This window comes from Myotis myotis, unplaced genomic scaffold (genome assembly GCF_014108235.1).
Source record: "Myotis myotis isolate mMyoMyo1 unplaced genomic scaffold, mMyoMyo1.p scaffold_m19_p_18, whole genome shotgun sequence".
Classification (NCBI taxonomy): domain Eukaryota; kingdom Metazoa; phylum Chordata; class Mammalia; order Chiroptera; family Vespertilionidae; genus Myotis; species Myotis myotis.
In genome coordinates, this window is record NW_023416322.1 from 4,931,174 (window position 1) to 4,945,856 (window position 14,683).

General features: G+C 41.5%; 1 protein-coding gene across 7 annotated transcripts in view; it reads left to right on the top strand.

The window, feature by feature from the left end:
- Positions 1-14,683, top strand: part of LOC118672763 (Golgi pH regulator) — a 47,824-nt gene that overhangs the window by 16,077 nt on the left and 17,064 nt on the right. For 5 of the 7 annotated variants that reach the window (XR_004973204.1, XM_036342525.1, XM_036342528.1 and 2 more), the window contains exons 3-7: positions 308-411; positions 3,589-3,701; positions 4,063-4,164; positions 10,509-10,629; positions 11,245-11,325. Coding sequence is in view for 6 of the 7 variants with exons in the window: in XM_036342525.1 (XP_036198418.1) it covers positions 308-411; positions 3,589-3,701; positions 4,063-4,164; positions 10,509-10,629; positions 11,245-11,325 (521 nt within the window). In the remaining variant the exon portion in view is untranslated. Of the gene's footprint in view, positions 1-307; positions 412-3,588; positions 3,721-4,062; positions 4,165-10,508; positions 10,630-11,244; positions 11,326-14,683 lie in introns of all 7 variants that reach the window. The other 2 variants (XM_036342526.1, XM_036342529.1) reach the window with 1 other exon arrangement.

Genomic DNA, 14,683 nt, shown 5'->3' on the forward strand with positions numbered 1-14,683 from the left:
ACAGATGTCCCCCTCCCCCCCACCCCATTGACCCCCTGTACCCTGCTCCCATCCCCTCCCCCAGACCTTCACTGCACTATAATTTTTTGAGGAAACTCCATACTGTTTTCCACATGGTGCACCAATCTGCATTCCCATTACCTACTTTCATCTATTTCTTTAGCTCTAGGCAAGTTACTTTTGTGGCCCTCTTTCTAATGACTTGAGAATTTCTTCAAAATAAGTTTTCTGGCTTATAACCAGAAGATTATCAATTCAGTATTTCAAACAAGAAAATGACCCTTAGTCTCTGCTTGGCTTTTAACAGGTACGTCAGTATGTCGTACAGGTGATCTTCTCTGTGACTTTTGCGTTTTCTTGCACCATGTTTGAGCTCATCATCTTTGAAATCTTAGGCGTGCTGAATAGCAGGTGAGTAAGGGTATTAATGGGCTCTCCGCTTGAAGAGACCCGTGTGACTTTCTTTGCAGTAGATAACTGTCTTGGATCCCATAGCTGAAAAAATCCAACATGTGGGTAGTTTAGTCTCAGCGCTATAATAACACCAAATACGGGTGTCACCCACCTAGTAACTGGTTTGACAGAGATTGTGAAATAGCAGGGAAAAGTCTGACCATTAGCTCTGAGATATTAATTGAGAATAAGTTTCTAAGAGCCTCATCCTACCGAGGCTTCACTCCTAGAAGTTTTACTTCTTCTCAGCTGTTCCCTGACTGAATTCCCGTAACGGCCTTCCACATTGTGCTGGTGATTGAAAAATCTCTACTTGAGAAGATCAGAATTCCTCCAAGTTAAGGGTTTCTTTATTTTATTTTTTAATATATATTTTTATTGATTTCAGAGAGGGAGAGGGAGAGAGAGATAGAAACATCAGTGGTGAGAGAGAATCATGGATCGGCTGCCTCCTGCACACCCCCCACTGTGGATTGAGCCCGCAACCCAGGCATGTGTTGAGTACAGAGGCAGCCATCAATGTTTCACTCTCACACAAATGTTTCTCTCTCTCTCCCTCTCCCTTCTTCTCTCTCTAGAAATCTATTTAAAACTCTTTACAAAAATAAAAGAATGACTGGAAACAAGATTGAAAATAAAGGTGGGATGTTTTTGGCTGCAATGCTACAAATTAATTCATCCTTAGAGAACTTAGATCTGGGTGCCTGTGGTCTGGGAATGCAGAGTGTGATAGCACTTGCTACAGTCCTAACTCAGACAATTAAAGAAATAAACCTAAGCCGACCTGGACTGGAAGAGTCCACAGTATACGGGACTCACATGTCTGAAAAGGGGCTTCTGTCTAGGGTATATAAAAGTTCTTACAATTCAGTAATAAAAGGGCAAATAACACATCTGAAAAATGGACGAAGGATCTGGCTAAGCCTTTCTCCAAATAGATGAAAAGGCCAATAAGCACATGAAAAGATATTCCACAGCAGATCAAAGAAACCACAATGTGATACCACCTGACACCCACTGGGATGGCTATAATCAAAAAGACAGTAACGCCCTAGCCAGGTTTCTCAGTGGTTAGAGCATTGGCCTGTGGACTGGAGAGTCTCAGATTCAATTCTGATCAAGTGTGCGTATTTCAGTTGCAGGCTCAATCCCTGGTGCTAGTCAGGGGTGCACGTGGGAGGCAACCAATCTATGTTTCTCTCTCTGTCTCTTCCCTCCCTCTCTAAAAAAATCAGTGGAAAAAGTATCCTCGGAGGAGGATTAACACACACAAAAAAAAGACAGTAACAAGTGTAGGCAAAGCTACGGAGAAATTGGAACCCTCATACACTGCAGGGAGAATTAAAATGGTGCAGCCACTTTGGAGAACAGTGGTAGTCCTTAAAAAATTAAATACAGAGTTATCATATGACCCAGTAGTTCCACTCCTAGGTATTTAATAAAAATAAAAACATATATTAACACAAAAACTTATACAGAAATGTCCATAGCATCACGTTTATAATAGCTAAAAAGAAGAACAACCCAAATGTCCACCAGCTAATGAATGGATAAACAAAATGTGGTTTATCTGTACAATGGAATGAAAATTATCCAGCCATAAAAAGAAATGAAGTATTGATAGGTGCTACAGTATGGATAAACCTTGAAAAATTATGCTAACTGGCCCTGGCTGGTATTCTCAGTGGTTAGAGTGTTGGCCTATGCACCGAAGGGTCTCGGGTTCAGTTCCTGTCAAGGGCAAATCCCTGGGTTGCAGGTTCAATCCCCAACCCCAGTCAGAAAGCAAGTGGAAGCAACCAACTGATGTCTCATCAGTGTTTCTCTCTCTTTCCCCCTCCCTCCCTTCCACTCTCTGAAAAAAAAACCAATGGAAAGAATATCCTCGGGTGAGGATCAACAAACGAACAAACAAAAATTATGCTAAGTGAAGGAAACCAGTCACTAAAGACCTCATATTACACGATTCCATTTCTAATAAATGTTCAGAATAGCAAATCGGTATGGACAGAAAGTTTCCTGGGGCTGGGAAGGTGGTAAGAGGGAGTGACTGCTAATGGGTATAGGATTTCCTTGTGCAGAGTTGAAAATGCTTGACATTAATAGTGATGGTCACACAACTCTCTGAAGATACTAAAACCCATTGAATTGTACACTTTATTTTTTTTCTTAAATTTATTTTTAAATATATTTTTATTGATTTCAGAGAGGAAGGGAGAAGGAGAGAGAAATAGAAACATCAATGATGAGATAGAATCATTGATCGACTGCCTCCTGCACATACCACACTGGGGATCAAGCTCGCAGCGCAGGCATGTGCCCTGACTAGGAATCGAACTGTGACTTTTTGGTTTATGACCGATGCTTAACCACTGAGCCACACCGGCTGGGCAAATTGTACACTTTTTAAAAAAATATATTTTATTGATTTTTTACAGAGAGGAAGGGAGAGGGATAGACAGTTAGAAACATCGATGAGAGAGAAACATCGATCAGCTGCCTCCTGCACACCCCCTACTGGTGATGTGCCCGCAACCAAGGTACATGCCCTTGACCGGAATCGAACCTGGGACCCTTGAGTCCGCAGGCTGACACTCTATCCACTGAGCCAAACCAGTTAGGGCTGAATTGTACACTTTAAATGGTGAATTATGTCTCAATAAAATGATTATAAAAATTCTAAAATATTTTAATAAATAACATATTTAGGTGCAATAATAAAGTCATATAAATCAGATGTTTAGTTCTATACCCACAAGGTACAGAAGAAGTATTTCTGAGTCTTTATAGCACACATTACTATTAACATTTTTTTAATTCTCATATTAGAATAAGACTGCCAGTGGTGAGTGAGACAATAGTCATTGTGCCAGTAATAATATATGTTCATATAATTATTATACATTGTCTATGAATATAACTAGAACACTAACATTCTCATTTTAATAAGTGAAATGTTAAGAGGTTAAGATGATTATATATATACCTTCTGGAACTTTTTTTCTTCTCTCTATAAATGAGCAGGTAATAGCAGGCTAGTTGACTAGTTAGATGGGTATATTCAGTATTGAGTTCAAAGAGCAAGAGATCCTTGGAAGACTAACGAGAATGACAGCTGCTGCCCTTCCCTCCTAGTGACGGGCTTTGCCGTGTCTTGCAGCTCCCGTTACTTCCACTGGAAACTGAACCTGTGCGTCATTCTGCTGATCCTGGTCTTCCTGGTGCCTTTCTACATCGGCTATTTTATTGTGAGCAACATCCGCCTGTGTGAGTGTTTGACCCTCAGGAGCTGTTGTTTGGGGCCACCTCACACACAGCATCTTAAAGGGCTGGCACAAAATAAATATTGAGTGAACGGTTAGGTTATTTGTCCTGCCACAGTTCTGGTTCTGTCAGATCATCTCCCATAACTCAACCCACAGCTTAATTTTAGCCAAATTTCTCTTAAAGTGATAAGCATGCTTTCTCTAAAAATAACATTGTTCCATCGCTCATTTGCCAAGTGAACAAGCCAGCCAAATATTAATTAGTGTTATCCCATAGCTTTTAAGTAGAGCAAGCTCTTTAGCTTGTATCTATTTAACCTTAGTTTTGTCTCCTCTTTCTCAGTGCACAAACAGCGACTGCTTTTTTCCTGTCTCTTATGGCTGACTTTTATGTATTTCTTCTGGAAACTAGGAGATCCATTTCCCATTCTCAGCCCAAAACATGGTGAGTGTTGGGGGGAGAAGAGGAATGGGTTGTTTATAATTATCTGATACTGAAAAAAAATAATTTTTAAAAACTTGTGGTTGTGAGAAATATAGCAAATTAAGTCTCTAAAAGTTTTCTGGTTTTGAACCAAATTGTCCCTTCATCCTAGGAGGTGTCACATGCTGGTTTTTGGAACAGACTTCTTTCATTTCAGAATCGGAGTTTTTGACCTTAGAATAATGAATAAACTTCACGGGAGTAAGGAGTGGACAAAGGTCTCTTTAACTTCAATGTCCTGATACTCTATGTAGATTATGGGAATATATTTGTACGTGTATTTGGAGGTGGGATGTCCATAAGCTTTTACCAGGTTCCCAAAAGGGTCTGTGGCCAAAAGGACACTGCTAGAGTGAGGCTGAAGATTCTCTTCAGGGGGCATATGGATTTGGGGAAAGAGCAGTGAATAAAACACAATTTAGTGAAAGTAGAAAATTTTCTATGAAACAGTATCTCTCTTCACACAAGAAAGCTCATTTTAAATCCAGGAACAGGTCATGAACAGTCCTAATTTCTCTGCTAAAAACAAACAAAAATGTCTTGACTAACAAATTCCTCCAGGACTACTTCACAAATACATGTACAGATCTGTCTAAAATCCATTAGCTCACCTGTAATAAAAATACTAGAGCTTTCATACTGGAGCTTTTAAACTATATATATATAGCCATAGCCAGTAGCTCAGTGGTTAGAGCGTCAGCCTGCAGATGGAAGGGTCCTGGGTTCGATTCCGGTCAAGGGCCCAGGTTGCAGGCTCGATCCCCAGTAGGGGGTGTGCAGGAGGCAGCCGATCAATGATTCTCATCGTTGATGTTTCTGTCTCTCTCCCTTCCTCTCTGAAATCTATAAAATTATATTTTTAAAGAATTATATATATATTCATTTAACTTTTCTGCTCTATAAGATTCTTATGGCAAAAAAAACCCAAACAAACAAACAGAATCTAACTAATTTAAAGCAGAAAGGGTCTTATTACTGGGTTTTAGGGAGTTTATAGAATTTCTAGGAAAGTAGAGATGTGAAGAGAAGTATCATAAAAGTACCACAGGACTGAACCTGAAAAAAACCACTGAAGTTACCACCTGCCACTTAAGACTGTGACATCAGGGACTAGACAATAGAACCTGTGTCCCAGCTGCTCCAGCCCCCAAGCGCTGTTATTTTTCCTACAATAGTTATGAATGCATTTGAGGTTTCACATGGCAGGTGAATTTGATGCGGCCTCAGAAACATTCAGACCCTTGCCTTCAAGGAAGCCTAGGAAGAACCTTCGGCTTTCCTCCAGGTTCTGTAGCGTAAGGAAGTGCTAGGAAGGGGTTAGCATCATGAATGAACCAGGTCTAGCATCTGCCTCTCCCCCATGCATCCTTCCATGTCGCCTCGTTTCCTGTGCCAGGGATTTGGAAGAGAGGTTATGAGACGCTCCTGCAGGAGGAACAGAGGAAATGTACAGATTTTAAAGCATGTGCAACACCATAAACAACTGTATATTTTATAAACTATTTTGAAATGTTAAATAACATTAAAGAAGGCCAAAAAGTTAAGAAACACCAGCCTACCAAAAACATTCAAACTCAACATGGCATGCAAGACCCTCCGTGGCCTGACTGTCTCTGTGTCTGCCCTCCAGGCCTCCCAAACTACTGAAGTTTCTGGAGCTGCTCTGTCAGCCTGGACAACCCCTCCCCCCTGTCTACCTGGGAAATGCCGATTTATTCTCTCAATAGTCAACTCTCATCAGTTCCTTTAAGAAGATTTTCTTGGCCTTCATTAGGGAATATTAGTTGCTTCCATCTCAATGTACTTATATCACCTATAAAATTTATAATTACTTGTTTTCTGACTTCCTCATTCATCGATGAGTTCCCTGAGGTCAGAAACTACATCTTGTTTATCTTTGTATCTCTAGTGCCTAGGGAGGAACCTAGCACATAAGTGTTTATTACCTGTTTATTGAACCAGTGAATGAAAAAAAGTTTAAGTCTTGCCAAGGTAGTAGATGAACTTACTCACCTGTAAGTTCCCTGAGGCCAGAAACTACATCTTATTTTCTTTGTATCAGGAAAGTAACTATCACTCTGGATAGGGATTTGGGGTGTGATAATATGGTAAGGTGCCCATGTCGGTGTAGGGAAAGATGGAGAAGGGAGACCCTGATAATACAGCTCTCATATAAACTATATCAAATAAACCCACAGAGGCAAATTGTTTCAGATTTGTTTGTGATATTAGAAATGAGGGGCAAGAGCTATTAAAGGACCCCAGGGCTGCTTACATGATAGCACAAGGTCACATTCAGTCCAAACTGACGGAAGGACACCGTTCTCCAGCTTTTCCCTGTGAGCAGCCAGGCCTTGCCCCAAGGAAAGAGCAGACCATCATACCTCTTGGGCCTGAATCTATCCCTTTTTCTAAACTCTCTGGGAATATCCTGGAGAACACTGAGAGGAAGAGCTAGGGAGATCGTTTCCCTTTAGTCTTACCTTTGTGCTCCAGTAAGTGGGCATTTTGATTTTCTGTCCCAATGTCCAGGTGTCTAATTTATTTGGCCTGAAGAGAAGTAAGTTGGGAGGAAAGTTTAGGCAGTGGCTGGGGAGCAGCCAGCCCCGCACTGCTTGGAGCTTTCCCAGGACTGTGCGACGGCCAGTGCCGTTTATTGCTGTGGAAATCACACTACAACCGTCAGACCTACATGAAAACAGTCTGCAAAGTGCTCTAAGCAGAGCCTGGCTCTGGAGAAGTTGGACACTCCATAGGGAAAGAGGAAGAGACTGGGACAGCATGTGAAGCAAGAAAGCATCTGTGTGGGCAGATGTGACAGTGAATGGTCTGCAAGTTGCCTCATCTGTTGACTCCCCATTTATTAGCTGGAAAACAGGAAAGATGATGACGGTCCTTTACTTCATAGAAATGCTGATATAAGGAGATAGTATCTACAAAGTACTTTGAAAAAATATTCAAAGTACAGAAAAAATATTCAAGAAAGGGACATCACCTTAAGATAAAAGTAAAGGAGACATTTTTCCAATTCCTTATATTTAGTAACCTGTATTAATCCCTTGGATATTTTTCATGTTACTGGGTGATAACTACGTACCCAGAGTCAACAAATCTTTGTTTTCCTGGCTGCCTGGCACATGGAAAGTATTTAACAAATATCAGTCAGACATGACTCTTCTGTAAAGAAGATGCAAACTCAAGGGGTATACGGAAAGTAGAAGCGACAGAATTTGGGTGAGGATTTGTTCATTCATTCAATATTCCATAGCTATTTACTGAGTGCCCAGTTTATATTCTGTGCTGGAGATACAACCATGAACAAAACAAACTTGACCTCTGCCTTCTTGAAACTTCTAATCTGGCCGGAGGGACTAAACAGTAAAGAGATAAATATATAAACAGATATTTGCCAGTTGTGATCATTGTCACCGAGGAGCAGACAAGCAGCTCTGAGAGAGAAGAGTGAACAGAAGGATACCAGCTTTAATGCAAGTGTTAGAATCGGTCTTTCTATATTTAAACTGAGATCTAAAGGGCAAGACCAAAGGTCGGCCCAGCAGGAAGGCACAAAAGACATCATGTAAAGCTTCAAGGTGTGTTCCAGGGGGAATGAGAGACAGAATGAGAGCAGGGCACAGATTGTTAATGTTGGTGACTAGAGAGCTGATGGTGTCATTTCTAAGATAGGTCATCAGAAGAAGGCAGTTAACCGGAGCTTGGGATATGTTGAATTTGAGTTACCTGTGCACATCCAAGTGAGGTTCAGTAGGCAGTGGACACAGAGTCAGGAGCTTAGGAGAAAGACATGGGTTCATCAGTCCTCATGGAGCTAACGCCAGGAATCTAGAAAATTAGACATCTCAGCTAACTGCCCTTAGAGGAAGCTGGGCAAACGGGCGAGATCACCCACGGAAAATGTATAGACTGAAGTGAAAGAGAATTCTGGTCCTTTTGCAGAGCAAAAGGCCCAAAAGGGGGGCAGGGGGCGGAGGCAGCTAGAGAAATAAAAGGGAAAACTGAGGGAAATGGTCATATGAAAGCCATGAAAGGAAAATAATGTTCAATAGGAACAATTCCATTTCATAAAAGATCAGATCAAACAAGGATTGGAAAACGTCATTGAATTTTGCAGCCAGAAGAAAATTGATGACCATATTACAGGAATGGGAAGAGCCCGGGCTCTGGAACTAGGCATCTTGGGTTTGAGCCCGTCCTCTGCCACAGCTGCTGTGTGGCCTCCACTGAGTTATTTAACCCCTTTCTGCCTCCATCTCCTCACAAAGTGAGGGTTTCAGTAACATCTACTTCCGGGTTGTTGGGAGGAGTAAGTGGACTAATACAAGTGGAATGCTTAGAGCAGTACCAGGTACATAACAGGTGCCTCACGAATGTGACCTGTTACATTGCCATCACTATTATCAGTGAAAGCGGTTCACTCCGTGTGGAAGATTCGGACGGAGCTGGATTGCAGCCAGCTGAGTAATGAATGGAGGTGACAGGGAGTGTAAACGTCTCTCAAGAAGCTTGACTCTTCCGGGGAAAGGAGAGAAGATTGGTGACTAGAGGGAAACTCAAGACCACGGACAGATAATGCTTAGGAAAGAGATTTGAAACCGAAAGGAAAGAAGCAGCAAGGGATCCCAGAGAGAAGACAAGCAATGGAACAAGAGCCTGGGGAGGTTGGAAAGGGAAGAACAAAGGCACACGGAGAGAAGTCAGCTGTAAACACCGTGTTGTCCTGAGGGGGCCCGTGGGGAGGATGATTGCGGATGTAAATATTTAGAGTAGAGTAGAGGCAGTGCATGTCTGACAGCTCATTTCTTCTGTAATACGGGCATTAGCTCTGGAGATCAGGATTGGAAAATTGATTAGTGTCTGCTGAGGGAGTGGGAAGAGATGGCTGACCAAGGGCAAGAAAGGCCCTAGTCTGTACTGGCCCCAGCATCAGTGTGCTTTCCAGCAGCTTCAGGCAGCTCGGGGCGGCACCGGGAGGCAGGGCGTTGGGCTGGTTTAGGGCTGGGCATGCGGGACCAGTGCTTCAGGAGGGGAGGGGACTGAGTCCTGGGGAGAGGAGTGGAAGCAAGGAAGCCCGGAGCCCAGCTCGGGGAGGAAGGAAAGGGAAGACAGGGACGTCCTGAAGAGTTCTCAGGTGGTGTCATGGAAACCAAGGAACAAGGGACTCATACTGGAATTTTTTTTTGTTTTGTTTCAAAGCTAAGAGAATTTCTGAATAGCAGCTCTAACGTTTGGCCGTAGACGTAAATGGTTGAAGTGGATTCTATCCTGGAAATAGAAAGTGAAAAACAAATGAAAACTATTTTTTTTTCCTGTGAAACCAGATGTTCTGAGTTATTCTTCAACATTGCGTTCTCTCATTTATCCCAAATACATCAACAGCAGCATTTATTTTAACTACTGAGTTGATTTTCAGCACTGTCAAATAAGGAAGTAATTGATAATTAGAATACAGTCCATCATCTGAAATTCATGTCTTTGCCTTTGAATCACTTATTCATCCTTAAATTCAGCCCATTTTTAGGTGCATTATGTGTTTATTGGTGGTGAAAACGAATAACAGATAAGCTAGCTAAAGAGCTTATGACCTAAGAGGGAAGTATATGTATCACAGGTGGCTATAAATACCATAGATGACGCTGGGAAACGGTGAGAAAGTGCTGCCTCCTGTCTATACTCTCCCAGCACACTTACTCTTTGTTGTCTTTTTGTTTCTGTTTTTTATTTGTTCGTTTGTTTGTTTTTAATATATTTTTATTGATTTCAGAGAGGAAGGGAGGGAGAGATGGAAACATCAGTGATGAGAGAGACTCATTGATCGGCTGCCTCCTGCACGCCCCACACTGGGGATCTAGCCCGCAACCCTGGCATGAGCCCTGACTGGGAATCAAACCATGACCTTCTGGTTCATAGGTTGATACTCAACCACTGAGCCACACCGGCCGGGCAGTTTCCTTTTTTTTTTTTTTAATTTGCCAAGACTTTTACTGAAAGTACTTTGTGTTGTTAGAGTTCATACTACCTTGAATAAACAGTCAATAGTGTTATTTACAATTATTGTTGCTAATCTTACTTTATTATTACCATGACCCAATAATAGAGATGATTCTGGAAGCATATGAGATAAGAGGAAAATCAGTAGACATGTATTTATCATAGATCGTCTGATAGTAACAGCATCTGGCCTCTGTTGGTTAGTTCTGTGCGACGGTTGCCATGTTCAGTGATGTGTCCTCTGCGGGTGGAAGCCCTCGCTGTCACCTGGCATTAACGCGCTTGCGTGTTTTCAGGGATCCTGTCCATAGAGCAGCTCATCAGCCGGGTGGGTGTGATCGGCGTGACTCTCATGGCTCTGCTTTCGGGATTCGGTGCCGTCAACTGCCCATACACCTACATGTCCTACTTCCTCAGGTAATGAGAGCTCTGTCTCGTGTCTTTCCCCTTCGCTTCCTGAGCACAATGTCATCTCATGCCACCATCATCAACACTTAAATCTTAGGCCTATGCCTCTGCCTTTTCCTTCTCTCCTCTGTCCTTCTGGGCATTGACCTAGGAATCTTTCTAAATAAGTCTTATTACTTATATTGCTTGCCCTTATTTGTCCTACATTTATTTCTTTTAATGACAATTTCAGTTTGACCCTCTCCACCCCTTACTCACCGCACCCCTTTTTAAAGGCACAGTGAACAGTAATGTGAGCTAATCCCAACAAATTAGTTCCTCCCAAAAGTGGAACAGACATGTGCCAAGTTAAAAATGTGCTCACACATGCATCATAAATATCACTGGCTGAAAGCTAAGAAAGATCAATAGAGAACTAATTACTTTCCATTGTCCTGAGACCCTGGAAGTATTAGCTTTAGAAAATGACAACAAAAGCATTTTTGCTCATTTTCATTTCCTTAGAAAAAGACAGGTTCTTGAATTGCTGGGTAACAATTGAGGTGTATGTGTTTCTCCAGCTGCCTTGTGTTATGCCCAAGGACGGGACCTCAAAACATTGCTAGCAGTTTGTGCTTATTATAGGAATGTGACGGACGTAGACATCCTAGCCCTGGAACGGCGACTGCTCCAAACCATGGACATGATCATAAGCAAAAAGAAAAGGTAAGATATCAGCACATTAAAAACTTGTACTCTTAGATTTTCTCAACAAGAAATTTTACTATGAATTGGTGCTAACAGGGAATTTCATCTTACTCATTTCCATTATAAGTTAAAGCATCATCAAAGACAGTGTCTAGTCCTGCGTGAAAGAAAATTTTCAAGTACAGTCATATTTCCTGACTTTCGATCAATTCTCTTTTTTTAATTTTTTTTTATATATTTTATTGATTTTTTACAGAGAAGAAGGGAGAGGGATAGAGAGTTAGAAACATCGACGAGAGAGATCAATCAGCTGCCTCCTGCACGCCCCCCACTGGGGATGTGCCCGCAACCAGGGTACATGCCCTTGACCGGAATCGAACCCTGGACCCTTGAGTCCGCAGGCCGACGCTCTATCCACTGAGCCACACTGGTTCGGCTCGATCAGTTCTCTTGAGGTGAATTATTGGAATGACTTACGTTTGAAGGTATTCTGCATTGGATGTTCTAAAAGTCTGTTATCCGGAATGTTCACACACTGTTTCATGCCTGACTTCAACCTTTTCAACTTCCTTTCTCTTAACTACTTTAAAAAATTCTTCAGGTCTTCAACTATTGTTATTGTTTTTATCATTTTAAAAGCATGTTTAAAATGTATGTTTTCAAAGTGGAATTTCTGGGTAAAAGCATAAGCTCTAGACTCAGACTGTCTGAATCAAATCCTTGGCCTACAACTCACAATGACCTTAAACTAGTTACTTTATCTCCTTATGTCTTATAAAATGGAAATAATAATAATAATGAACTGACATGTAAAGGTCTTAGAACAATGAGTTATAACTCATAGCTAAGGAAAACTATTGAACTTATAATCTGCAGAATAATCATTTGGTTTTAATGCTTTGCCTTCATTTATTCATTCACATATTCATTCACTTAATAATTATAGAAGGCCTAGTTTATTCCGGGCACTGTACTAAATGCTGAATAGTACGTAGAAATCCAGAGGTGAACAGGATACTCAGTCTCCACCTTCATGAAGCATATTAGTCCACTGTCTTTATTCAAATTATTATTGCCCATGTAACAATGGTGACAGAGGTTTTAAACTGCATGAGTGGTTTTGCATTTCATGTTCCTTCCTTCAACACCTTTTTATAGTAAGACCCAAGGTCAAGTCAAAGAAGCCTTAATGTAAGAGATAACAATAGACATTCGAATGATAGAGGCCCAGATTCACCCACCAATTGCCTCCATTTCTATATATCTTTACTAGGATATTGAAAGCAGATACACATAGGTATACATTTATTTACTTAAATGTTTTGGGTTTTTTTTGTTGTTTGTTTGTTTTTTTTAAATATATTTTATTGATTTTTTACAGAGAAGAAGGGAGAGGGATAGAAAGTCAGAAACATCGATGAGAGAGATCGATCAGCTGCCTCCTGCATGCCCCACAGTGGGGACGTGCCTGCAACCAAGGTACATGCCCTTGACCAGAATCGAACCCGGGACCCTTGAATCCGCAGGCCGACGCTCTATCCACGAGCCAAACCGGTTCGGCAAATGTTTTGTTTTTATTTATTCTATACAGTTGATTTTACATGAATGAGTATGAATGCAGATTTTAAAAACAATAATAAAAGCAACAGTATTCAATAGTAAGAAACACTTATATAGAAACAGTACTATTTTGATTCCTAAGAACCTTCTCCCTTTTACTATATTTCTTTTTTCATACCGAGATGAATGTAAAGTCATTGCCCATGTCAGGTGTGGATGTGTACTTGTAAGCCACCTGATCACTAGTCATGGTGAGTCGTTGGCTCTGATGTACCCCTACTCACCTTGTCTAAGGATCTGGGATGGTGTGTGGCCCTGCGATAGGTCTTATTAATTTGAGTGGCTCTAGATGAATAAGTCTCCTAACTTGACCTAATTACCACAGCTAGGTACCCAGTGCAGCCAGCAGGGCAGACAGACAGCTAGCATGGTAATACTAGGACCCTGGGGCTTCATACAATGCCCTTGTTATTTACCAAAATATAGAAAAACCGTTTCACAAACACAGACTGTCTTCCAATTTAACAGCAGAGGGCCATAGTGAGGTGACATACAAGAAAAATAACATGTTAGAAACAAAAAGCTGATGGTTGAAAACGGAGACAGGAAAAAGGTACACTGTCTTCTCACATGGAACCTTGAATAGATGAGCTTTACAGTATTTAGGAACATTCATCAAAAACTAGTTCAGCCTTGAGCAGTGGTTAGAGCATCGACCCACCAAAGGGTCATGGGTTCGATTCCCAGTCAAGGGCATATACCTCAGTTGTACATTCAATCCCTGGCCCCAGTCAGGGTGTGAGTGGGAGGCAACCAATCGATGAGTCTCTCTCACATTGATGTTTCTCTCTCTCTCTCTCTCTCTCTCTCTCTCTCTCTCTCTCTCTCTCTCTCTCTCTCTCTCTCTCTCCCTTCCTGTCTCTCTTTAGTGTGACCATACTGGTATAGTGATCAAGCCTTTCAGCTTCCTTCTGCTTGAGAGAATTAGTGATTCGTTTTGCTTTGTCCTTCTGTTGACTTAGATATTAAAGCTTTTGTATTGGTAACCCATGATACAGCTGAAATATAGTCTCTATTCACAAACAATAATAGTACAATTTTGAAATTATGGTTTTGTAGAAGATAGAAAAATATAGCTGTGCAACTACACCATGGTATAATGAAAAGAACTTGAACTAAATCACATTCCTATTAACTTGTTAAGTGGTCTCGAGCAAATACTCATTTGTAAGATACTCATTTAGTCAATGCCAGGGCTGACTAAAGGGTCAGTAGGGTCCCTTTCTACCCACAAATTCTGAATTCACAGTATTTCACATAGCTTGTGACATACAAAAGAAACTAAAAACTATATCATGTAAAAGTTAGATGCAAGCTATTATTGTGAAAGAAAAATCTTAACCTCTATCCTTGATATTTTAGTCTCTCTTTTGAAAATGTGTAGTGATAGGGAAAAGATACATATTCACCTATGGAATGTCAACACCAGCCACAGCTGCTGTCAGACCATAGCAGAGGAGCCCGGCCGGCGTGGCTCAGTGGTTGAGCATCCACCTATGAACCAGGAGGTCACGGTTCGATTCCCAGTCAGGGCACATGCCCAGGTTGCAGGCTCAACCCCAGTGTGGGGCCCACCGGAGGCAGCTGATCAATGATGTTTCTATCTCTTTCTCCCTCTCCCTTCCTCTCTGAAATCAATAAAAATAAATAAAAACCATCATAGAGCCCTAACCGGTTTGGCTCAGTGGATAGAGCGTCAGCCTGCGGACTGAAGGGTCCCAGGTTCGATTCAGGTCAAGGGCATGTACCTTGGTTG